Genomic DNA, 25,814 nt, shown 5'->3' on the forward strand with positions numbered 1-25,814 from the left:
ACATACATATAGGGGGTGAGAGATTGCAGTGGTGCCCTACCACGTTCAGATACCTTGGGATACACATTTACAGAGACCCTACAGATGTTTTGGAAGGAAACCTGCTAAGAGCAATTGCATCCATCTGGGCACAGGTTGGGTTCTGGAAGACACTGCCTCTGAATGTTCCGAGCCGCATCGCCCTAGCGAAAATGGTGGTCCTACCAAGACTGCTGTACTATTTTGCAAATATACCAACTTATGTCCCTGCCCGGGTGTTCCGAGATCTCGAAACCCTGTTGCGTGACCTGATTTGGAATAAGGGACGGCCACGGGTTGCCTTGACTAAACTATACATGCCCACTACAGAGGGCGGCCTAGCTGTTCCCAACATGGAACTTTACTACTTAGCAGCGCAAATGCAATGGGTGTCGGGCTGGCTCGGTGGTAAGAAACTGGAAGACACGGCCACGGACACCACAGTTTGGTCACTATTACGAATACACGTATTGTTTCATCCATTGACATGGACTCCCCGGCCATCACAGCTGCTGCTTGCGGTAGCGCACAGGTGCTTTCTCCGTTGTTTACGCCTGACCCGAGAGACGATACCTTACGCGCCGATACTGCCGTTACTGGGTACCCCGACGACGGCAGGGACTCTGACCTCTGCGCAGCTGGGTACCTGGACCACCGCAGAAGTGGACTCGCTGGGGGACCTCTACTCAGATGGCGTTCTCCTACCCTTTGCAGATCTTGCGAGGGACACGTCCCTCCCTGCCGGGCAGTTTCTACTACACGCCTCCCTCATCCACGCGATGACTACTGCTTGGGGAGACATGTCTGACGAACCACCGACCCACCTCTTTCTGCAATATCTTCACGTCATGAGCAACGGAACACATATAATACATTGGTTAGCGCAGGCACTTCTTTTCCACACGCACCCGACGACTACACAGCTGAGAGAGAAGTGGGCGACAGACAGGGGGAAGGAATGGACGGACAAGGAGTGGGCTGTAATACTGGCTGGCCCGGTGAACGTCCCCCGCAACCCACGCTTCAAAATCATACAGCTTTACATACTACACCGCGCATATCTCACCCCGGACAAGATTAATAAGTATTTTTCGGTCACAGACACTGCCTGCGGACGTTGCTCCCAACTAGGTGCGGACCTCCTTCACATGCTCTGGCTCTGTCCTGCCCTCCAACAGTATTGGGATGGGGTGATCACGATGCTCCGGCATTGCACCAAGGAACAGGTACCAAGCACATGGGAGGCTTGCATACTGGGATTGTATAAGCGTGCACGTCTAAACAAAGTACAGACCAGGTATTGGGATCTTGGACTAATCACAGCCAAGAGACTGCTGACCAAGCGGTGGAAGGCTGCCACACCCCCACACATCCGACACTGGAGCTTGTCGCTGACGAATTGGGCGCGGGCAGAGAGCTCTGTCCTGCGACGTGAGGAGACGGCAGGGCTCAGAAAATTTCCTATTGCACAACACTGGGATGACATCCTACAGTCCTTTCTACAGAAATGCATAGACCAAGGGACCACGTAAAGACCTGTACACTGCACCCCCCTCCGCACCCAATACCGGAACCTGTGAGTCCCACACAATGCACCGTCTGTCTCCCACATGACCACTGTGCTCTACTCACAATACGTCACATATCTGGCTATTTCACACAGGCGATTGTCTAGCCCCCCCAGGCATGCGCCGGCACGCGCAGCGCTGCGACATAGGCCCGAATCCTGTGAGATCGCGCCGGACTGATGCACCAGCGGACCCTACGGATCCCCCCCTGTACCCTTGATGCACGTAGGACCTGACCTCCTCCGCCCTCCCCCCTCCCTCCGGGTTTCCCGCCTGCTCGCCTCATAGGACACGACTGACACACTAACTCCACACCCCCTCCTCCTGACAATATGGCTATCTCTGCCCCTATCCACCCCTACCTGCCTTTTATGTATTTTATGCTACAGTTTAGTAGTTCGTTTACGATCTAGTTCTATTTCCTTTTAAGACCATGCCCATACCGATACGATTTTGCATTTCACACTTTATATACCCTTTAGCCGACACAACTAGGGCCATAGACGCATTATCTATGCGTCGCGGACAATGGCGGACACTTTTGTCAGGGTGGGCGAGCACGGCGACCACGTGCTCCCAACACGCTTGGACATTGTGCAACCTAGTCACTCATTCAAGTCGCACCATACCCGCTTGAAGGCCGAACCACGTTGATACCTTTCCCAATGACGGGCGAAAGACATAGTGGCCTAGGCCGACATTGACACCTTTGATGAGTGCCAGCCCATTATCATAAATCTGACCTCGTAACCTATATATAGAAAACTGAGTGGACCGCACACTTTTGTCACGCCAAACGCTCACATGAATGCACAATGTCGTGAAATGTTAACATGCGCTGCCGAACCCCAGGGTTGTCGGCCTTACAGCTGTGTTCATTTATCATATTTACTGCAATGCTTCATTCCTCGCAGCTGGCCCGGCTGGGTTGTAGGCTAAATGCTGTGTACAAATGTGTATTGGACAATAAAGGTCTTTTAAAAAAAAAAAAAAAAAAAAAAATGATAGGGAAAATGCAGGAATGCGCAGTATTTAACATTATATGGGTCATTCCTGTCTTTTCCCAGGTCTGGCGCACAATGTGTTGCCTAGCGCGAATGCAGGCACCCTCGCACCTTGGTACAAGGGTGACTGTGTTGTGAGCAGGACTGTTTTTGTGCAGGAAGGCATTCCTTCATGCACTAAAACAATCCCTGAGGCATTTTCTTCTGTCTATGTGCGCTGCAGAACGCAGTACACCTAGAAAGAGGAAGTAAAAGGGAGAATAAAGATATTTTTACTCGTTGCACCTCCCCTGGAAAGGCGTCACATTCGGACGCATTCCCAGGTCTACCAGTATTGGTAAATTTGGGAATACATCAGAATCCACAGTGGGTGTGTGGGAATACCCACACTTCATCCATGGAACGCCTTCCCAAGGCAGAATAATGCAACTCAGCGATTTGTGCTGCATTGCTTTATTCTGGATTTATTAAGCAACTCAGGGCCACTTAAGGTGGTCTTGTGCTGCTCGATGAATCCGACTTAAGGGTTCTCCAGTATTAGGGGTGTCTTTCATAGATTCACATGCCTGAATCATTCCCCGTCGTCGGAGTGGGAGTCCCACGGTATATAAAAAAGCAATAATATGCTATAAATACATAGTAAATACCAATAAAAAACAAACCAGGAAGTAAAGTAGCCAAAGCTACAGTAGAAAAAACTTCCACATTAGTGACTATCCCTGTCATTTTGTATAGCCCAAACTGCAGCCAATCAGGCGACAGCACCCACTAGAAGGTTCCCCCCAGAGGCTCAGGCTGTCAGATTTTTTACCGCACGTCGTGTGCATGGAGTCTCCCTGAGCTCTGCTCAGTTTCTTTATTTATTTCATATATATTTTAAATTTTGTGATGTTTTTCTCACATGAAGTCTATTTGTTGACCCTGTGTCACTGGTGGAAAGCTGAGACCATTTCAGGTTATCTTCACGAATACAGGGATCTTTTTGTCTGCCTGTCGCTGACATGGTAGGATAAGAAGGGGATGTTCTTGTGATTTGGCTACCCCCTTCTGATGTGGGAGGATTTTCTTTATTTATATGGCGCCTTTATGTTGCACTGATGTTTTTGGCTTCCAAGCTGAGGTTGCTTCAAAAAAGGGTCATTGACCTACTCTGAGTCTGCCTCCCACATCTACGCCCAGGAGATTTTCTCTCAGGCGTTTAGACTCGTTCTGCGCACTTTTCTTCTGAGAACGTGCCAGATTGTTGACAAGACGCTCTTGGTATTCTACGACGGCAATCTCTGCCGTCACTGGTGCTCTACGGTGTCACAGGGCTGCAGGATCCTGTTGACAGTGCCCTCTTATGCACTGGTTGTAAGTCGCAGGGAGCTGCGCAGCCGACAAAGAGCTTCGTCGACCAACAGCCTTATAACCGAGTGCAAATTTGCCTCGTCTATTATGAGCCTCGTCGACGACGAGTTTCGCCGCGTCGACGACAAGCCACGTCGATGGTGATGGTGGCGTCGTCGACGGAAAGCATCGTCGTCGACGAAGGGGCTTCGTCGACAACAAGCCACGTCAATGGTGATGGTGGCGTCGTCGACGGGAAGCATCGTCGAAGACGAGGGGGCCTCGTCGCCGACGAGCCTCGTCGACGACGAGGGAGCTCCGTCGACGGAGCTCCGTCGACGGCGACCGCGTTGATGGTGAGCCTCGTCGACGGTGAGCCCGTCGACGGTGAGCCTCGTCGACGGTGAAGAGTGTCCCTCGCCGACGCTGGAAAGCAACCGTCGACGGTGAGGAGCCTCGTCGACGGTGGGGTACCTCGTCGACGGGACAGGGTGTACCTCGTCGACGCTGAAGAGCAATCATCGACGGTGAGGAGCCTCGTCGATGGGGAGGTGCCTCGTCGACGGTGAAGAGTCTCGTCGGCGTTCGAGAGCCTATTCAGCTGACAGAGTTAACTGAAAGCTTTGACGACGGTTGGCTCAATACCAGTGGGCCACTGACAGGGGCCCTTTCTGACATGTGATGGGCCCGGCATCTCTAGGCTGGCCTATACACAGTGCAGTTGGGGCCATTAACAGTGGGCACATCGGCAGTTGGCACGCAGGCTTTAGGTCCGTAAACAGTTGGCCCATTGACGACAGTTCAGCTTAGTCACTAGCAGGCTCGTCGACGACATTCTAAGTCGACAAGATACTCGATTCATCAATCATCCTCCGTGATGGTGAGTTTTTATTGTGGAATGTTGGCCAAGTTAAGGGTCAGTTTCGTTGACGACAAAAAGTACGTCTACGGAGGGTTTATAGACTGACAGCGTCAGCGGTCACCTCCATAGTGGTTTAAGTCTGAAACAATTTTCCTATGCGGACACTGAGGGTAATTTTCTTTTGTTGACCTCTCTGATGCTGGACCCAGTCCATGGTCAGGTTTGTCGACGCTTGATCCAGTTGGGCTTATGTACAGTGTTCCTTTAGCCTACTTATTAGTCGTAGCCTCCTTTCAGCAAGATCCTCCGGATGGAGTGATGTCTTTTTACGCGACGCCATATTTTCTTAGAATGGCTTAAGACTTAACCAGACTCTTAGCCTTGGTTTCTTTGGGGATGCCATGTCCTGTCCTTTGACGAGATCTTGCATGAATCTTTATTATTCTATCCTCCGGCGGATGTTGACGGATTTACCCTCCTCATGTAAGGAACGGTGACGCGCTTTCGTCAAGCCCTTGTCACCAGGATAGAGGCGGAAGGTTTTTTCTCTTCAAATATTGTATTGGCAGAGATTTTGAGCTCTGCTTAAGCCAAAAGCTCGGCGCTGGTGTCTCTCTGGAAATCTTTTAGCTCTCTAGACAGGATCAATTTTGACATAGGGGCACAGAATGTGCGTATTTCTTCAATACCCCTAAACTGACGCTTCTAGAATTTTTAACAAAAAGGATGGAAAAAGATAATCATCAACAAAACACAGTGCAGTGCACATTACATCTCCAAGTTTTGCAGTATTGTGTTGCGGAGTTGGGGTTGGAAGAACCCTTGGTTCCTCGCCCACAAGTTCAAACTGAGATAATGGCCGTACCTTTTTTTTATAGTTGTTACTTCTGGGCCATCATATTGACCAGACAATACCGCGCCTTCGATTCTCTACAGTACGGGTTTCAACCCTTTCGGGGTGCCCGAGGACAGTTTTCACATTTTAATCCAAGAAGTTCCACCCAGTATCTGGTATGCAACTGTATGATTCGACTCTAGATCGTATACAGGAAGTCGTTTTTTCCAAGAAACTACGACTTACTTTAAAGCCCATCATTACTCCTTTCCAAGTGGGATAAGGGTGGAATATCTCTGGGATTTAATTTGGTCACCAATGCCATTTATCTGTGGGGAATTCTAATTGTGATGTCAAAAGAGCATGCTCTAGAATTTGGCAATTTCCTTTCTGCTACGCCTTCAGGATGACCGCATTCACCTCATTTGCGCGAGTCATTCACAAATTGACTTATGGATACATCAGGGACCGTCGGAGTGGTTCTGAATCTAATAAGGTGTTAGGTTTTTTCTCTCAGATCCTCATCAACTAGCTGGTCAGAAATGTAGCGCCGGATTTTTCTCATCTCTGCGAAAAAATTTTTTTCAAAGATTGTACCTCAAGAAGGTTTTTCAAATGTTACTGCCAGAGGACCTGACAGGTGCACTCGACCTCCAGAGTGTCAAGATTCAGGTGCCAATCCTTCCACAGTACGGGAAGTGGCTGATCTATACTCTAAGTTATAATCATTTTCTATCACAGGCCTATCTTTTTAGGACTCTCGGTCCACTCCACGTGATTCTTACCTAGATTCTGGCAGCCTCTCTGTGTCTGCAATACATACGCATTCATCATTTCTGAGACAAGTTTATTTACGAAGGATCACTCTTCTTAATAGGCAATCCAGTACATCCAGACTTTGCAGTCACTGTTTCAATGCCTGGTTTTTATCAATATACCATGTCAAGTCCTAATTATTCCTAGTTACGACACAGGATTTTCTAGGATCAACAATCAATGCAAATTCAGCAAGGGTGTTTGTCTCTTGCGAATGAGAAGCCTGCAGCTCTTTCTTGCTGTTTATTTTACGTACATTAGTCTATTTCATTAGATTCTCCAAATTTCAACTGGCCATGACCTCCACCGGCTTCCTGTGGGTGTCCTTCTGCACAGGATAAAGCTGCTAAAGCAACTGCATAAGCAGTGTTTCAGGTCTCTGATTCATTTGAAGATCTCATTACAATCACTCCTCGATGCGAGAGGTTTTTTCTTGGGTGAATCCAAGACAGAATTTGTACACAAGGTGTGTTTTTTCCCTCAAAAAGGTATCAAGTTGCACAATCACCATAGACGCATCCCTCAGGAATTGGGGAGCACTATTTTAGGGGCTGAAGGTCTACGGGAAATGGAGCCCTCATATGGGGCTTGGTACATTATTCTGCTGAGCTAATAGCCATCTTCCTTGCCCTCCAATTTTGTTGCGCAATAATTTCAAGGAGACAACTGTATTGTGGCGCATAGACAATACAACTGGTGTGCACTATGTCACTAAACACAAAGGGCTAGATCAGCTTTGTTGTCTCAGGAAGCCGGTGATCTATGTGCATGAGCGATACAACGCACACAACTTTCTGGCGATTCCATGTTCCTGGTACAAGAAACAGTCTGGCAGGCACTCTCAGCAGGACGACAATTTCCACTCTCGAGTGAGTTTTTCTTCTACGGACTGTGGATTCAAATTTCGGCAGAGGGGTGCATCCAGATCTGGTCTTTTCGCGACCAAGAAGAACAGCACATACTGGTGCATTTCAAGTTGGCATCCCCACAAGGATTTACAGGGAAATGCGTTTGTCGTCCAACTGATCTCAATCTAATTCCATTTTCCACCGATACCTTTGGGTCTCAAAGTTCTCCGGAAGAACAAGATAGAGTGGTGTCGAGGGTTCCTCTTTACCCCCGATGGCTTCGCCAAGACTGGTTTACTGAGTTTCTCTTTTTTACAGTCGGAGTACGAATCAATTCGGACGTGTCCACCTCCGGATCTATTTTTCTTCCAGAGCGGCCAGGTTTATCACCCGGAACAGCCATCTTTGAGATCAGTGGCCTAGCCCCTGATTACCTTTGGTTCGCCTATCTAAACATCCCTGCGGTTTGCAAGGGAGTGTTAGCCATAACAGGGACAAGGTTTCAAATGCAAATATTTTTGCGGTATCTGATATTGTTCGGCTAGACTTCATCCTTTTACTCTTAAAACAGAAAGGATCTTCCAGTTTGTTTTCATTTAGCTGGCAAGTTCAGGATTGCCTCATGCAACTCTACTAGTTCCTTAACTGGCAGCAGCTCCAGATGCCGACGAGATGGGATCACATCTTTTTAGTCCTCAAAAATATATAAATCAATCCTTCAAAGGAATTTTCAAAATGTTTTTTCTCCGCCAGTTCGTCCATTACCATCGAGACATCTCAATGTGGTAATAGGGCAGTTCATGTGCTATCCTTTACACCTATCCTCAGTGATGATCTAAGATGACTTAGAAAGGTGTAATTTTCCTTTTATTGGATTTGACAGTCCTCTATTAGAGTCAGTTAGGTTCAGGTCTTTTCGATTCTCTAGCCTTTTCACACAGTTCACTATAACTCTGTGGTGGTTCGAGTTACTCCGGAATTCATACTTACCGTGCCTCCGGAATTTCTTTCGGATCGAGCCTGTAAATTTAAAGGCATCTTTTCCTCCACCACTATCAACAAAAGGGTTTTTACATACACTTGATAATAGGAGAAGTTTCAAATGTTCTATTTACAAGGGATAGTTCGGTTTTCGCAGATCTGATCAATTTATTATTATTAACTAGGGTACGATTAGTTCAAACCCAACGGAGTCTGGGCGAACAGTTGCGTTATTGATCTTTTGCTCCGATCGATATTTTGCCATGCACAAGTTGAACAGCTTTGCTAGCAGCCCCTAGAGCACACTCTACCAGGGCAATGTCTTCCTCAACTGCTCTGTTTGCTGGAGTTCTTCTCCAGCACTTCGGCAGAGCGGCAACCTAGGTTAGCAGCCTTGCTTTCACCAATCACTACTGTTGGCTGCAGCCAGTAAGACCGATGTTTCCAGGGGTCAAGCAGTTCTATGTACTCTTTTCAGCTAAGGTGAGCCTCTGTTCCCACCTCCTTTTTTCCTGCAGTCAGACGCTTCTGATACCGTTTTCAGTGTGAACGTTTATCACTAGATGCATTTTATCATGCTTCAGGCTATGTTAATGCATTTTATATATTTCATGATAATGTGCACAGTTTGACAAGCTGGGTTACTATGGCGTCTGCCTAGCAAGGATATTTACTGCTATCTACTCTTATTCAGGCATGTGAATCTATGAAAGACACCCCTAATACTGGAGAAGAACAATAGTTACTTACCTGTAATCTGTGGTTCTCCAGTATTGGTGTCTTTCATAGATTCACATGCACCCGCCCACCTCCCCTTCAGAGGCTCTTAGGATACTTTGGTCTACTATCACTCCGTGCGACAAAATCTGACAGCCTGAGCCTCTGGGGGGAACCTTCTAGTGGGTGCTGTCGCCTGATTGGCTGCAGTTTGGGCTATACAAAATGACAGGGATAGTCACTAATGTGGAAGTTTTTTCTACTGTAGCTTTGGCTACTTTACTTCCTGGTTTGTTTTTTATTGGTATTTGCTATGTATTTATAGCATATTATTTCTTTTTTATATACCGTGGGACTCCCACTCCGACGACGGGGAATGATTCAGGCATGTGAATCTATGAAAGACACCAATACTGGAGAACCACAGATTACAGGTAAGTAACTATTGTTCTTGCATCGCTTTCGTTTTCGGCAGCGTGGTGCAAAAGCGAAGCAACCTATGATAAATATACCCCAATGTTTCTAGAGTGATTTCACAGTCTTATATTAGGTTTCTGGTGCAAACGCAGAGCTTGGTTTTGAATTTGTGGAGAGATCTAACATTCAATTCTACATTTTTGAAGTGATGTCAGAACCTGACATGCAGTCCCTGGAGCGGCCTAGAAGTATAACATTAGATGTTGAGAGTTACATATCCCAGCCAAGCATCAGGTTCTGTAACATCGTAACAGTTTGAAAGTAGGTTGCTAGGATTATGGCGCAGTCTGAGGTCAGGTACAAGCCTTGCTATCACACGCAGACACCGGATCTGTTGACAAATAATATGTTACAACTGGAGTGAGGCCACAGTGTACAATGCTTCTCTGTCCAAAGGTCCATAATTAACACCATTCCAGTAACCAGGAATCACACATTAATGTCACTCTATTTGCTTATACTTCTATCATCCCAAGAGCCTTACAACAGACTTTTCAGCATGAGTAATGCCCATCTGAATAAAGATGGAGACATTAGATCACCAGCAGTAGAGATGTCAATAACAGATTGAAGAGGTGCATCCTTTAATTTTTCAGGCGCGAGTCTTAGAAAGAAATGTTAAGAACAGAGTTCTGTGATACACAAAACCAAACCTGCAGAGCTTAAGTAACTGTGTTTCTGTCTCATGCTGGTATTTCAGGAGCATCAATATGCCAATTGGATGGCAGCCTGCCGCCTTGCTGCAAAAGGCAAGACCATGGCTGACAGCACATACCAGTCGGAAATCGAGAACATCCTATCCTTCCTCACCCTCCAGAAATCGAACCCGGACAGCTCGCAGGTTTCTGCCGATTCCGACAACGTCAATACGCAAGCTCTGGTGTCACCCCGCTACCAGAAGAAGTTCAAACCCAAGCAGGTGAGGGTCTGTTGTATTAGTGCCAAAGGTGAGGACCTTTTAGTGTGGTCAGAACAATGAACAGAAAAGGGATGTACTGTAGATTGGGTGGAGAAGGGAGATACAGTGTCTGCTATTAATTAAGTAGAGGTGATAGTTCAACTGTTGTTTGTTTTATGAACTGCCCCTTTACTAGCCGGGTGGAAGGAAAGAGCTAAATGTTTTAGGTGCTTCAAGTCCCTTCTGAGTATTATGTCCAGAAATGTGTCCTCTCACTGGTTGGGTGAAGATGAGAAGCCAAGCTTCCTCCCACTATGCCTGCCTGCTTGTTAGAGACCTTTAGGGTGACTACCTGCAATGCACTAATGATCTGTCTAGTGAAACAATAGATTATTGGGGACAAGTTCTCCACCCACAAAGATGTTCCCATTCCCTCTATCCTGTAACATCCTTTCCTGTCTCCGGGCGTATCAGGCCAATCATGGAGACCTACTGGTTGGTTACCAGCTGTAAATAACCTCTCAAAAGTATGCCCAGCTAAGAGTCTATTACTGATTGGACAGAAGTCAGAAGCCCACTAATGTACATGAGACAAAAGTCCTGCGCCTGTTTGGAAGGTGTTACCCCTCTGTTGTATGCTATGTCAAGCATCTTTTAATGTTTGAATGTAAGTGAACAGCCTGAAGCTAAAAACTGGTTTACAGATGCGTTTACCAATATGATGTTGGTCAGTCGCAAGTGCAGTCAAGCAAGGGTTTGGTTACTGGCAAGATGGCAGAAGAAAATGGCTTTACACGATTAAGGGCCACATCAGCTGGTAAGGCGGAAAGTTAATCAATGTCTACCCATTAAGTAGTTGTGTTTGTTGAGTCTTCAACAGTGTGTGTGTCATATCAAGTTTCTAGTTACTGATGTGGTGGCAGAAAGAGCCCAGGTATATGCTCCTGTCATGGACCTTTACCGGATGAATGGAGCTGTGAGCCCAATTACTGTTTGTCTGATCAGGGCTCCCAATACCAGTTGAGGCAGCAAGTTTCCACAAAAAAAGCAAGTGAAGCTGAGACCCCAGACAGAACGCAGGCAAATCTTTACAGGGAAGACCCAGTCTGATGCACTTCAGCTGCTGTCAATACAGTATGGACGGGTGCTGTTACCACTTTTTATTATAAGAGCAGCAAAACAGCTCAAACGTTTCAAAAAAGGGAGGAAATACTTCCCAGTAATTATCACCTGCTTCACATAATCGATGCATTGGCCAAATTGAATGAGAAACTCCTGCTGGGAACAGTTTTGAAGTGAGTGAATGAAGAATTATGCTTTCGCCAGTCGAATCAAGACTGTGCAAGCAAGCTGGCAATTTAGAAAAGTAGCATACGTCATATATTCATAAGGGATCCAATATTAAAGGTCTAGATAAGCAAAAGTAAAGTAAAAAGTAAAGTCCACATTTGTAAAGCGCACAATCACCCGTAAGGGTCTCTAGGCGCTGGGGGGCCGTCGGGAAGATTAAGCAAGCTATTGCCCAGAGTCACATGGTGCTGGGCTAACCTGCCGCCGGAGCCGGGGATCGAACCGTGGTCCCCAGATTCCAGCGTCAGTCGCCCTGGCCGCGGCGCCATCAGGTAAAAGATACACAAATAACAACTTAGGGACCGGATGTGCTAATTGCATTCGCAAACCAGTGCTGTTCAGTTGCACATTGTCTGTTTTGCGAATGGGAATGGATGGGATTTGCAGTGTGACTATATAATAAAAGATCATATTGCATATTGTCCATTCTCAAACAGCTTAATGAATATTAATTTGGCAGATTACAATTTGCAACCCTTTCGATTGCCGTCAAATGCAAAGACAGAGAATGCAAACAACAGCAAATCTCCATAATTGCAATTGCATTCCCAAATAGGGACATATGCTGCTTTTTTGAAAAATAAATACCTTACCGAATCAAGTTTCCCATTTGTAAAGAGATCAGGGTAAACAATGGTGAGAGTTCTCATTTATTTAAACTGTTTTCATACAGTGACTGATGTTAGTTTTACTTTCTCTCTTATAGAAAGTGTAAAATTCTTATAACTCATAAAAAATGCTGATATCATCATGACCTCCCACTCTGTGGGCTGACATGTTTTTGTCAAATGGACGCATCCATTTAAGTATGGCCCCTTACAGTGTAGAAAACCATGTTTTTTTGTTTACAAAGATGAATACTTAGATCAACATGTGGATAGAGATGATTTTTTCGAAGTATGGGACGAAATCAGCAGTCATATGTGGGGTATATTTATGTAGCTTTCGCGCAGTGCGGCAAGTCACCTTGCTTGTGTGAAAGGGAAACGGCAGGGATGCACTCTATTTAACATAAGACAGGGCATTCCTGTCCTGTCCTGTCCTTGCACTGGTGTCATTTTGGAACCTAGCACCAACGCAGGCTCGTTTCACCATGGTGCACAGGTGCCTGCGTTTTTTTTTTAATCTCAAAATATTTTATTGGAATAAATTTGACATATACAGATAAAAAGAAAACATTTGTCACAATTATTGGCTGTTACGACAAGTATACTGTCTGGCTTGTGGTGGAGCACGAGAGAGAAGGAGAAGAGAGAGAGAGAAGGAGGGAAAAAGAAGGGGGGGTGGTTTATCGCCCCAAATGGGCATCCAGGGCCGCCCACATGTCACCTCTGGCCCTGTGGTTTGCGGCTTGGTGATTGGTGGTGATGTTGTCTGCCCCTCGTAGGAATGTTATCCAGTTGAACCAACGTTTGAACGTTGCCTTGCTCGTGTTCTTCCAGTTCCCTAGAATTGTTTTGGCGGCTGCCGTTAGCAAAACGTCAACTAGTTCGCGGTTCTCCTTGGATTCGAGCTCAGTAGCCAGGAAGGCCATGGTTATGCCTGCTAGGCCTCTTTGTGTGTGTCAGCCTGTGATCGTGTCTATGAGGTTGTATACTTTGTGCCAGAAAGGCTTGACCGTGGGGCATTCGTATAGGACGTGGGCTAGGTCCCCCCTAGCTTTGTGACAGTTCCAGCAGTTGTCGCTCTCCCTAGCTCCTACTGTTTCTAGCTTGGCCGGGGTCCAGTGTAGTCTGTGTAGTAGCCAGTATTTAGTTTGGGCTAGTTGTGGGGTTACCTTGTTTTTGGATGCTGAGGTCCATAATCTGGCCCTTTCATCTTCGTTTAATGGTCTCTGTAACTCCCCTTCCCAGAATGTTAGTGTTTTATTGTTTAGTGTTGTGGTACCTGGTGTGATGAGTTTGTAAATGTGGGCGGTTTGGTGGCCTATTTTGTTTAGATTTTGTGAGAACTCTATGATGGTTGGTTTGTGTTTCGAGAGGTTGGCTTTTGTGAGGGCCGCCTTGATTTTGAGAAAAACATAGAACTCCTTGTTTGGTAGTTTGTGCGTGCGTTGCAGTGCTTCAAAAGTGAGTGGGTTGTTGCCCAGCTCTAGTTGGATCGGTGTCGTGATGCCGCTGCTGTACCACTCTCTGTTCTCCAGTGTCTTCCCTTTGTATGTTACCTTGGAGTTCTACCATATTGATTCCCATTTGGAGCCTTTGATGCTGACTCCCAGTTCCTTATCTACCCTTAGTAGCGCCGTCTTAGTGTTCCTGATGATTGCATTCTTTGCTTCAGGGAGTCTGTTGTCCGTTAGCGCCATGATTGGGTCTGCTCCCCCCAGGATGCCTCTTTCAAGGTCTAGCCAGACCGGCACGTACTCTGGTGTCGGGGAGATCCAGTGTATGCCCTGTTTTGCTAGGCAGGCCTTGTAAGGTTCAGCCCACCTTGGTCTTTCTTTAGTCTCAGCTTTGCTAGGCTGATTCTGGCCCTTTTGCCCCCCCCAGAGGAATGAATTGATTGCTTTGTCTATATTTTTGTGAAAATCTGAAGTCAGGGTTAGTGGCAGCATGCTCAGCAGATAGTTTAGCATTGGTGTGACCATCATCTTGATCGTCTCTACTCGGCCCCACCAACTGATGAATTTGGGACTCCAAGCTTCTAGCTTGCTCCTGATCTTCCTCAGCATTGCCTCCTCGTTGTGATCTAGGGTCGACCCAAGGTCTCTTCCGAAGAGGAGGCCCAGGTACTTCAGGGGTTTTGTTTGCCACGCAAGTCAGGACGTGCCTAGGACTGTCCTTGTTGTGTGGCAGTTCATCGGTTTACACTCTGATTTATCGCGGTTTAGTTTATATCCGGAGACCTGTGCATATTCCTCAATGGTGTGCATCAGGGCCTCTATTGATGTTTCTGGGTCGCATGTGGTGATCAGGATATCATCGGCATATGCAGCCAGTTTGAAGGCTTGCCCTCCTACTTGTACACCTGTTATTTGCGGGTTGTTCCTGATCATGTAGAGGAGTGGTTCTAGTGCAAGTAGGAATAGTCCTGGTGATAAAGGGCATCCCTGCCTCGTCCCCCTTTCCAGGGAGAAGGCCTCTGACGTGGCCGTATTGACCACCACTCGTGCACGGGGACTTTTGTAGAGTGACATGACCATACCTCGGTATTTATCCCCTAATCCGAATTTGCGCATGCATTGGTCGAGGAAAGGCCACAAGACTCTATCGAAGGCCTTTTCTGCGTCAAGCGCGATCATGACTGCCTTCTCCATGTTGTTTGCTGTGCGGTTTATGAGGTGGCAGAGTAGTCTGGTGTTGTCCTGTGAGAGTCTGTTATTTAGGTAGCCTACCTGCGATTTGTGTATGAGATGAGGTAGGTATGTGTTTAGCCTTGCAGCCATTACTTTTGCGTAGATTTTACAATCAACGTTTATTAGCGAGATTGGGCGATAGTTTTGCGGAAACTGTGGGTCCCTCCCTTCTTTGGGGATGACGACGATGTTTGCTTCCGCCATCGATTTGGACATACTGCCCCTGTCTGCGCACGTCCGGAAGACTCTGACCAATGTCCCTTTTAGCAGGGGTTGAAACTGTATATAGAATGCCGCCGTGAAACCGTCCGGTCCTGGTGCTTTATTTGGTTTCAGCGAGTCTATAGCCATCCCCACCTCGGCTCCCGTTATGTCCTGTTCTAGTGAGTCTCTTTGTTCATTGCTTAGTTTGGACAGGTCAAGTTTGTCTAACAAGTTTGCGCCTCCGTCTGCCCCTAGTGAATTGTCCGCTGTGTACAGTTCCTTGTAGAAACCCCTGAAGGTTTCCAGGATTAGCTTGTTGTTTGTGTGGGTATGGTTGTTCTTGTCTGTGATCGATGCGACCGAGTGTTGCCTTTGTTTGGCTTTCAGGTATCCTGCTAGGGCCCTGCCTGCTTTGTTCGCTGAGCATAGGTTAATGGATTTGTATTTGTTAATCCAAGTGTTAGCCCTTTCACTTAGTATCCTGTTCAATTCATACTTCTTCTTTGTGAGTGTGGTGAGGGTGTTCCTGTCTACCAGGTTCACGATGTGGTTCTTTTCTAGTTCCTTTATCTGGCTCTCCAGTTCTGTGATTTTTTTGTTCCTGCTCCTGTTCATCCTGGCTTTGATGCTCAGGAGCTTGCCCAGTATAGTGGCTTTTAGAGCTTCCCATAAGGTAATGGTGTCAGTGTCTGCGGTGTCGTTGAACATTGGATATTCCTTAATCGCCTCTTCTACCTCAGTTATGTTAGTTGGGATATCTAGTATGTTGCTGTTGAGGCGCCAGCTGCGGTTTGGTTTCTCATTGTGTTTTCCGCTTATGGAGAGTGAGATGTGAACGTGGTCTGAGATTGATATGGGGCCTATTTCTGTTGTTTCAGTCAGGTGTGTGTGCGTGGCGGACATGCGTATGTAGTCAATTCTGCTGTATGAGTTGTGTGGATGCGAGTAGAATGTGTATTCTCTGGCGCTGGGGTGTTGTAGTCTCCATGGGTCTGACAGCGCCAGTTTGGCGCATAGGTTTTTGAGTATTGTCTGCTCTTGCGTTGTGTGGCTGGTCCTGTGTGGGTGCCTATCGGTGGCGTTGTCCATCACTTGGTTCATGTCCCCTGCTGCGATTAGTAGTTCCCCTGGTGGGATGTCGCTAAGTTCGCTTCCTACCTCATCCCAGAATTTTTTGTCTGTCGAGTTCGGGCCATAGATGTTGGCTATGTGTATGGTCTCTTGTCCTCTTTTGATGCAAGTGAGTAATCTTCTGCCTTTTGTGTCTGCTTGGTGGTCGTGTACCCTGAACTTTGCTTTCTTGCTTATGACAGTGATCACTCCCCCCTTCTTGTTTACGGCTGGTGAGCATACCACCTCGCTTATCCAGTTTGCCTTGAGTCGATTTGCGTCCTCTACCGACACTCTGGTCTCTTGGAGGACATATATGTCTGCCTTGAGTTTATATAGGTGCTCTAGTGTCTTCCGACGTTTAACGGGGTGGTTGAGGCCCTTGACGTTTAGGGATACAATCTTGATATCTGCCGCTATTTGCGCTAGGCACTGTGTGGTGGGTGTAGTCATGGTGGTTTGTGTGTTTCGCTTGTGCTTGCGCCTGTGCTAGTGTTGGTCCATGGTGGCAGATTTGGGTCTACAGAGGTCACCTCCCACCCTGCATGTGCGGTCCCCCCCCGGGGTGTGCCTAGGGACTGTGGTGTGTAAAAGGACAGAAAGAAGGAAAAAGAGAATGAGTGACTCCACAAGGTTATGATTGTCTGTACCGCCTGGCTCCCCGCCCGGCCCCCTCCCCCCCTCCCCCGTCAATGTACTGTAAACGTGCGACAGCAACGGTCCTCCACCCCCGCCCCCCGGGGTCGAAAAACTACCCCCCCCCGCTGTGCTGTGCTTCTCAGGTAAAGGATATTCTTTTCCGACTGCTGGTGTCTGCACGTGGTGCGTACTTCCTGAGCAATGCATAATACTGTAGGAAAAAAGTTCAAAAGTTCCGAGTTCAAGTTCAAGGTGTGTTCAAAGATCAAGCGTCTGTTGAGGTAGATGTGTCTTACAGAGTGTTCTGTGGTGCCGCCTGCAGGTCTTTCCGTCGCAGTATGTATGTAGCGTTCTTGACTGAAAAACAGAGTACTTAGTAAGTCTGGGTCACGGTCTGCCTTAGCAGTTCTGAGGAGGATGCTTGTTTATAATGGTCTATGGTGCCGCCGTGTTGGCGTGTTGAGGTAGACATTGTTGGATTTGTTGACGCTGCTATGGTACCCGGGTTGTATCCTCGTGTTTAGCGGCCGCCTGCTTCGCCTGTGTCCGAGCCATCCGATGATGCCCTCCTTTTCCCTGTCGCTGGGCCAGGTTCTTCCATTAGCTCTGTTTCCGGACCTTGGAGGTATTTGCGTAGGACAGCAGGGTCATCAAAGGTGCGCGTGCCTCTCTTGTCTGTTATCCTCATTTTTGCGGGCCCTGCAAAGCTGCACGTGATATTAGCTTCCTTTAGCCTCCCCCTGAGCGCTAGGAAGCCTTTCCTAGTTTCCACCGTTCCTTTCGAGAAGTCTTGGGTGATTATTATCTTTTGGCCCTTCCATTTCACTGTTTGGCCTTTTCTCGCGAAGGCAAACATTTCTTCGGTATGGTTTGCTCGCAGGGGCTTGCAAATGATTGTCCTCGGACCTTTCGCCTGCTGCAGCTTCATCGCCGGTACTCTGTAGGCCTTGTCTATCTCGAAATTCCTTTCGAAGTTGAGGCCTGTCAGTTTGGGGATTAGGGTTTCTAGCATTGCTGCACATGACCCTGCGGCCTCTTCCTCCCCTTCCGGCACCCCCAGGATCCTGATGTTCCCTTTCCTGTTCCTGTCTTCCTGTTCCGCAAACATTCTCTGTAGGTCACTGGATATCTTGAAGACATAGCGTACATCTCTATCTGTGCTGGCTGTTCTATCTTCTATCTCGCTAATTCTCCTCTCTGCTTCCCCTACTCTGCTGGCGATTCTGTTCTGGTCCGCTCGTATAGCAGTGAGCTCTAGCTGGACATTGTCCATGGAGTTCTTCGTGGCCTTGGCTAGGTCGTTGGCTTCCGTTATCTTTTTGAGGAGTGTGTCCATCGCTGCATCAATGTTGGGGTTGTTTTTACTTTTGATAGGCGATTCAGCCAGATCCTTCCTTAGTTTTTTGTTGTCGTTGGCCGATTTGTCGTCTCTGTTGGCCATCCTATCAAGACCTCTTCTTTCCAGATGTGTAGGCAGACTGTCCTTCTTCTGTTGATCCGTCTGCTCTGTTTCTTGATGTGGGCTGCTATTCGGAGGTGTGGTGTCTCTGTCCCTTGTGATGACACCGAAGGTGAATCTGCTGGGCCACCTTATTGTCCTGGTTCTTGTGTTGCCGGACGCCAGGACTCCTCCGAGCACAGCTGCTGTTGCTTGCCACACTGTGTCCGCTGCTGCTTCGGTGTTGGCTGGGTGAGGTTAGTCTTCTTGCTATGTTGGCACTGAGGAGAAAACTTGCTCCTTACTGCTGTCTGACTTGCGGCGTTCGGGGGACCTCACTTGTGACCTGTTGTTAGGCTACACTCGTTCGGTTTTGGCCTCAGGCACATAGGGATCCACTCCGTGGTGTTGTCTGGCTATCCTAGCCCGCCCACGGTGAAGGGTATGCTCCATCTTGCCGTTACTGCGCTGTGCCACACCACCGGCCTTCCTTTTCCAAGATGGCTGCCGTGTTGTGTTACCACCTAGCCCACCTTTTTCTGCGCTGCTGCGTCCTTCAGAGTAACTGGCCACCCACGCTCTTTCCGTTCTTTATGGCTCAGGGGGGTCCGGTGGCGCTGCGTTTTAACAGGATTTGTTTCGTGCAGGAGGGGACACCTTCCTGCACAAAAACAATTCCTGAGGCTTTTTTCTCTTTCTATGTGTGCAGTATGCAGCAAACATAGAGGAAATACCAATGAAAAATAAAGATGTTTCTCGTTACACCTTCCCTTGGGGAGGCGTAGCATTTAGAACCATTTCAGGTTTACCAGAGTTAGTAAATCTGGGAATGTGCCAAAATCCATAAGTGGATGCCTGGGTACACCCACTCTCCGCCCATGGAAAGCCGTCCTGGGGCAGAGTAACGCAACGCAGAGATTTGCGATGCATTGCGTTGCTTTAGATTTATCAAAGCCACACAAGATGGCCTAGCAAGGCTTGATAAATCTAACTTGAGTTGTGTCTCTCTTGCACCCCATTGCGTGGTGCAAGGGTGATAGAACTCTTTAATACATATGCCCCACAGTGTATAAACCACAGGATTTTATCACTGATTAGGGGAAGTCTTCGCCCTAGAATTATCACTAGAGGTCACACTAGATTGTTGAGTCAGCAACTGTCCGTTTGAGAGTTGATTTTAGAAGTTGTACAAAAGGCGTTTTTCGCAGAGAGCACATATTTTGTTTCCTCAGCAGAACTCTGATAAAGAATAGCTGAAACCAGCTATTCAGAGCAATAATGTGCGATCCATCCGCAGAAACCTGAACATCAGGTTTGCTGTTTAATGCTTTAGCTAAGAGTTAGCATAGCACTTGGGCAAAGGTTTAGAGTATTAAGAAGTGTGAGACTCGCTAAAATTCTAGAAACATTTATCTTGCCTTTGCTCATTATTACATGGCTGCTTTTATTTTTTAATTCTGCGTGGTTCATTCATGTTTTATGCACTAGACTAAGGATTTGAAATTAAATACTTTGTTACATGTCCCTGTTTCTGAGTGATATTTTTGAGTGTATTATTCATAAACAGAAGATTGGATTGCCGCTGTGTCCTGAACTCATCTAAAGTCACCGCTAGAAACCTGAAAACATTGATTTAGTGTCATAGTTGCAGTCCATTTGGCTTTCTAAATTCAATGTCGGTGTATTGAACTAAGCCCTTTCATCAAACGGTTAGAAATCTGACTCATGCAGTTCTGTGGACTCCAGAGATTTCCTATCAACACTGCCTGCTCCCACTCTTTCCTCCATCTCTGACCCCCGAGCCCAGGCTCTTGGCACGGTTTCCCAAGAGGAAGCTGTCCCATGTGAACAGTTTAAACTTTGCAGATCAGTGATCATACCAACAACCGATCGATAACTAAAATATAGTTTGCAACGTCAATTGCTGTCACAAACCAGTGATCCATTACATTATGAATACCAAATAGGAGGGGGGTGGCCCTTTCACGCTTCCTCCTACCTGCACTCTGTAATGGCTTGCAAAAGCACTTTTACAACTTTCCCCAACTTATAAAAGGGCTTTAATACAGTGGAAACAAGGTGTTTTGCATATTTGATTGGATTAGCATGCACTAAGTTGAGCATCCTTGTACCTAGGTTTTTTGTATTTGGGCAAAGGTTCTTTTAAGTGGTTTCATTGTATCGGAAGCACTGCTAGCATGTCCCCAGGTAATGATCTAGGCTTGGGTAGAGCATCTTCAAATTGAGGTGTGACTCCTCACTATACATGTACAATCTTTGAAACTGATGGGTCATCAGTAGATGGCGAAATGTTCTCCCTAATGGGTACCAGGAATCTCTAGTTTTTGTGCTATCAAAGGCTCTCTTTCACTACTCACAAGGCTAGATGTCTCACGGTGGTAAACTCCTACCACGGGTCTAGGGTCCTTTCTTGTTCTGATACTAGCCTACCAACTGGTAATCCTGACCTGTTTGTGCTATTGTGTAACATTAAAGAACTGGGTTGCTTATCTTGCAGTTAACCCCGCGTATCCTGGAAGCCCACCAGAACGTTGCTCAGCTGTCTCTAATGGACGCCAAAATGAGGTTTATACAGGCCTGGCAGTCTCTTCCAGATTTTGGTGTTTCCTACTTTCTTGTCAGGTACAGATGAACTTTTAATGTTTTTTGTTTTGTTTCTACGGTCAGTGTTTCTGACTAGAGTTAAGAACGTTGACCACATCAAGAGCATCATCAATCACAAACGTCATAAGACCTACCATGTAACTATAGAAGAGCATTTGGGATGATTACAGATAGTATTGTGCACAAAAGAGTGAGGGAGAACACCCTGCCAACAACCCCACTTGGGACTGCCGACGTCATTAGAACACACTGAGATCTCAATATGCTGTGGCTCAATACTAACCTGATTTGAGGTTTGCACTTCCTTCTGTACACAACAACATCCTACGTTTGGAGAGTTATAAGGCCATGTGTACACCACAACATGCCATCTCAACATTAGTGAGCTACAGTCAGTCTTCACAGATACCGAATATCTGCACTCCGGAAGTTGCAAACCACCACCTCAATTGGTGAGGTCATAGTCTACATTAGCATAAAAAAAATTAGAACGATGTGGTCTTGTGACGATACCAACACTTCAATCTAGGACAAGAAAAATCATGTTTACGTAACACCACCTTAATCCTGGAAAGTTGAGGTAGTCAGTGCATACTACAACTCAAACCATCACTGGTGGTGTTTTATGTACATATTAGACACTAATCCTGCATTGAGAAACCACAGTCTATATTAACAGAGCTTCAAAGTACAACTAGTGCTGCTACATATATGAAATTAATATCTGTACTAACTCGTTAATCGTGAACATGTGAGGTCAGTTGCACATATTAACTACTCAATCAAACACTGAGAAAGCCATGTGTACCTAATAGCCGCATGACCTGGCTTCGGCATGAGTAGCTCCCAGCTCCTCGATCCTGAACTTGCGAGTCTTGAGCAGTAACAGCAGGAGCAGATGGGCCTTTAAAATGTTCTTACAGAACAAAATAGGAGAGGTAGTGGAAAGTAAGAGAATTAGAGAGAAGGAAGATGGTAGAGGAGCACAGCGAAAATTACCCTGGATGCTGGTTCCTAATATATTAGACGCAACCCCTGGTCTGGGCTTACTGGCAACGTTTGTTGATCTGCTGACTTGAATATATGATGAATTCCCGCATTCTATTTCTCCGCGGGGAATCACAACGTGGTCGTTATCACGACCGCGTTGTGATTCCCCATACCATTTCTCCGCAAATCGTAACAACGACTTGCGCAGGGGGGCGCTGGAAGTTGGAATAGTATAATTTACCATTCCAACTCCAGTCTGTGCGGACACTAGAGAAGGTGTTGGATTTTAAATCCAGCACCCCCCCCCCCCCCCCCGCAAGTCGTTGTTACGACTTGGTGAGTAATGGTATGCGGAATCACAACGCGGTCGTGATAACGACCGCGTTGTGATTACCCGCGGATAAAAAGAATCGTCGTAAATGTTGTTTACCGCTGACTTATGTTATAGTACTGCCCATAGCCATTTAAGGATTAACCGTCTTTAACCCTCCTTCCTCGATGGCACAGATTCAAAGGTTGCCGGAAGGATGAGATCTTGGGCATTGCCAATAACCGCCTGATCCGCATCGACCTCAGCGTGGGTGACGTGGTGAAGACATGGCGCTACAGCAACATGCGCCAGTGGAACGTCAACTGGGATATTCGGCAGGTGAGAGCTTCAGACAAAAGATTTATCCTTCATGTTGTGGGTAAATTAAGTTGAAAGTGCTTGTTTGGTTTCTGAATCTGTGAATTAGTGAGTGAGACAATACATCTGAAAGTCCTACTCTGCATTTATATAGCGATTTTGGAGAAAGTTGATCTTAAAAGGGTTCCATCTATTTGTACATTGCTTTGGGAGACAGTTTGCATATAACGTGTCAAGTCTGCATCTTTGTTTGTGCCTTGTGACACTATTTTATATGGTGGTGTTCCTGAGAAGTGTCACAGGATACAGTCTGTCAGTGATGAAATATAAATCTATGAATGACACTCGTGTTAGTTTTCCCTGGTCATCGCACAAGGACTATTTAATGCATCCTACAGGTTTGTGACATGTAGTAACTGTTTCTCAATCTTCTACCTTTGTTTCACCACTTTTTGTCTCTCCCTTCCACAGGTGGCTATCGAGTTTGATGAACATATCAATGTGGCCTTCAGCTGCATCTCGGCCAATTGCAAGATCGTCCATGAGTACATCGGAGGTTACATCTTCATGTCCACCAGGGCCAAGGATCAGAACGAGACTCTAAATGAAGAGTTGTTCCACAAATTAACTGGTGGCCATGAAGCACTCTGAAGTCCCTCTACTTTATCATCCTCATCTTCCAAAGACTTTTACTCCCATTTCTCAAAGCATTTAAATCACCATTTTACCTCTGGATTTCACTAGGACGTTACCCCTCCATTTTAATATCCCTCACAAGCTGCTGTTAGGCAGTATTATATTTCTACAACTCCTATATATTGCTTCATATAATTAATATTATCCACTGTGTATAAAGGACACTAGACGTAGTGGAGTGGATTTGGGCCTGTATGTGGCAAACGGTGTACGGTACGAATAACTAAGGACAATCATTGAAAAGAGATTGCTGTGGCAACTCGGTTGAGTTCCCCTGTTCAGTTCCCCCTTTGATGATGACTGAGTACTGCAAAGATGTTCCTGGGTAGCAAACCACATTTGCTGCACGAGTGGACGTTCATTACAGAGACCAGTGAACCGATGAGAAATGGAAAAAGAATCTAGTGTTTCTCAGGGTGTGCTATGATTTTCTTTGCTAACGGGCACAAAGCAACTCCCTTGATGGACTAAAAAAAAAAGGGTGATGGCTATGTCTAGATCCCCAATCCGTGCAACTCAGTTCTTTTTGTACTATATGATTTTATGTCTTCTTATGTCTATGCTTGACTAAAATAGAAAATAAGACATCAATTTTCCTCTTTTGCTTGATCGTCTTTAATAACTGCAGTAACTTATTGCCAAAGGAAGTTTGGACAGACGTGTTAAGTTATTGTTGGACGCTGTCCATCAGAGAATTTGGCTGCCAGATCTCTTTGCCCAGTCTTTGGGGAACTAAAAAAGCAGTACACTCATGCTATACTTTTAGCATGTGCAGCGCACCTTCTACCATGGTTGCACTCCAGAGAAAAGGAATATCTGAGGCAGGCTCCTAAAAACAATAAGGAATGAATATCCGTATCCCTTGGCTGCAGGAAAGCAGAAAATCACTCAGGAGTGTTTGGTAAGGGAAGTGGAAATGTGATTAAAAAAGGGAAAAGGACAGTCTACAAAGATTTCCCTGAAGTAAGGATTTGGGGCCATACTGACTTGGCGCAGACCGTCCACTTCCTTGTTTTTGGTCCTGATGAAAACCTGGTATATTCCATCTAAGGTTGAAACATGTAGACCAGTACACATACCGAGATACTTCCGGCCGTAACTACCCTCATAGTATCTCGCCACACCTTTTAATATTGTCCAGTTGCTTGTAAATAAAATGTATCTCCCCACTAAGTTAAACCAGGACAATTTTTAACACACATTTTTTCTGCACTTACACTCACAACCTGCTCCACTGTATTTCAGGTGTCGTAGCACACCCTGGTGACGCTAGGCCACCAGGGTGGACCCCGATGATGAAGCATGTCACCACTAGGCTGGTGAGTGAGGGGTTTTAAACAAAAGGATAAATTCTTTCCTTTTGTCAGCCACACACCCCATTAGGAATTTTCTCAATTCTCTATGGTGGTACTCCTCTCTTTGTTTATTTAGTCCTTTATCAGGGGAACAGGAGTACTCTCCGTTCACTTAAGGTGAACATGATCCCTTGCTCTCCCTTTTGTTAGTCTCTGCCATACTGACTTGGCCATGCAGTATAGTGGGACAAGGCAGATATTCATAAGGGGATTTCACACTGACTACCTACCGTTTGAAGCAAACCACTCCAGTAATTTTAAACATTCAAAGTAGCCCAGAAGTTGGAGTAACACGCTAAATGTATCCCACTCAATAAACAAGCCCCAGTACCCAGAGCAAACATGCCACTTCACATGCACTTTCCACCCTGGACTAAAAACAGTATTTAAGAGAGGTGTCAGTGGATAAGAAACAGAGTCTCATCTTCAGGTTAAATGAAAACTCACTACTGTGTATGGGAAATTGAATGTAAACGCAAGATCCATATTGAAGGACACACATAAAGTTCAGTGTGTTTGATTAAGCATATGCGAAAATAAGAAGGTAATGCCCTGTGCCAAGAGGTTACGCTGTCTTGGACACACATTTTAAGAACAGTCACAAATAACCACAGCCAGATACAAACAAAAGCACCCAAGTATTTCTGTAAAGACAGCCAAGCTACCCTGCCACTCTACACCAAGACCAATGGGTAGCACACACACCATGAGATGCATCTTTACTTGAGGGCTGAGACTATATACTTTTTGACAAGCTCTGTTACTTCTCGCAGTCTCTTAGAAAACCCTGGCATGTATACCTGCAGAGATAATAAGCATGTCGCCACACGATCAGACCACCTCTCAGGACTGCACACCACGTTCCACACAGGACATGATACTCCAACCACACACTGTCCTACCGAACACACACATCCGCCAGCTTGAAAGCTACAGCACCACTCTAGTGGTAGTTACACTCTACACAATGCTGGGTAACATGCCTGCAGAAAAAATATTTTGCACATTAACTGTTTCTAAAATCCTCCCACATATACACTGCACCAAATTTAAGAAGGAACTTGTCCCTGTAATGCATTTGAATGCTTTTGAGTATACACAAGTGGTCGATACACCGTCTATGTTCCTTTT

At 46.3% G+C, this 25,814-nt stretch overlaps 1 protein-coding gene across 1 annotated transcript in view; it reads left to right on the plus strand.

Annotated features, from left to right (window-relative positions):
- FERMT3 (FERM domain containing kindlin 3) overlaps window positions 1–23,975 on the plus strand; it is a 108,293-nt gene extending 84,318 nt beyond the window's left edge. Inside the window, exons 12-15 of the mRNA XM_078660551.1 lie at window positions 10,156–10,374; window positions 20,908–21,032; window positions 22,512–22,653; window positions 23,104–23,975. Of these exons, the coding sequence (XP_078516677.1) occupies window positions 10,156–10,374; window positions 20,908–21,032; window positions 22,512–22,653; window positions 23,104–23,283 (666 nt within the window). The 3' untranslated portion in view covers window positions 23,284–23,975. The remainder of the gene's footprint in view (window positions 1–10,155; window positions 10,375–20,907; window positions 21,033–22,511; window positions 22,654–23,103) is intronic.
- The last annotated feature ends 1,839 nt before the right edge of the window (window positions 23,976–25,814 follow it).

Source organism: Lissotriton helveticus, chromosome 9 (assembly GCF_964261635.1).
Source record: "Lissotriton helveticus chromosome 9, aLisHel1.1, whole genome shotgun sequence".
NCBI lineage: Eukaryota > Metazoa > Chordata > Amphibia > Caudata > Salamandridae > Lissotriton > Lissotriton helveticus.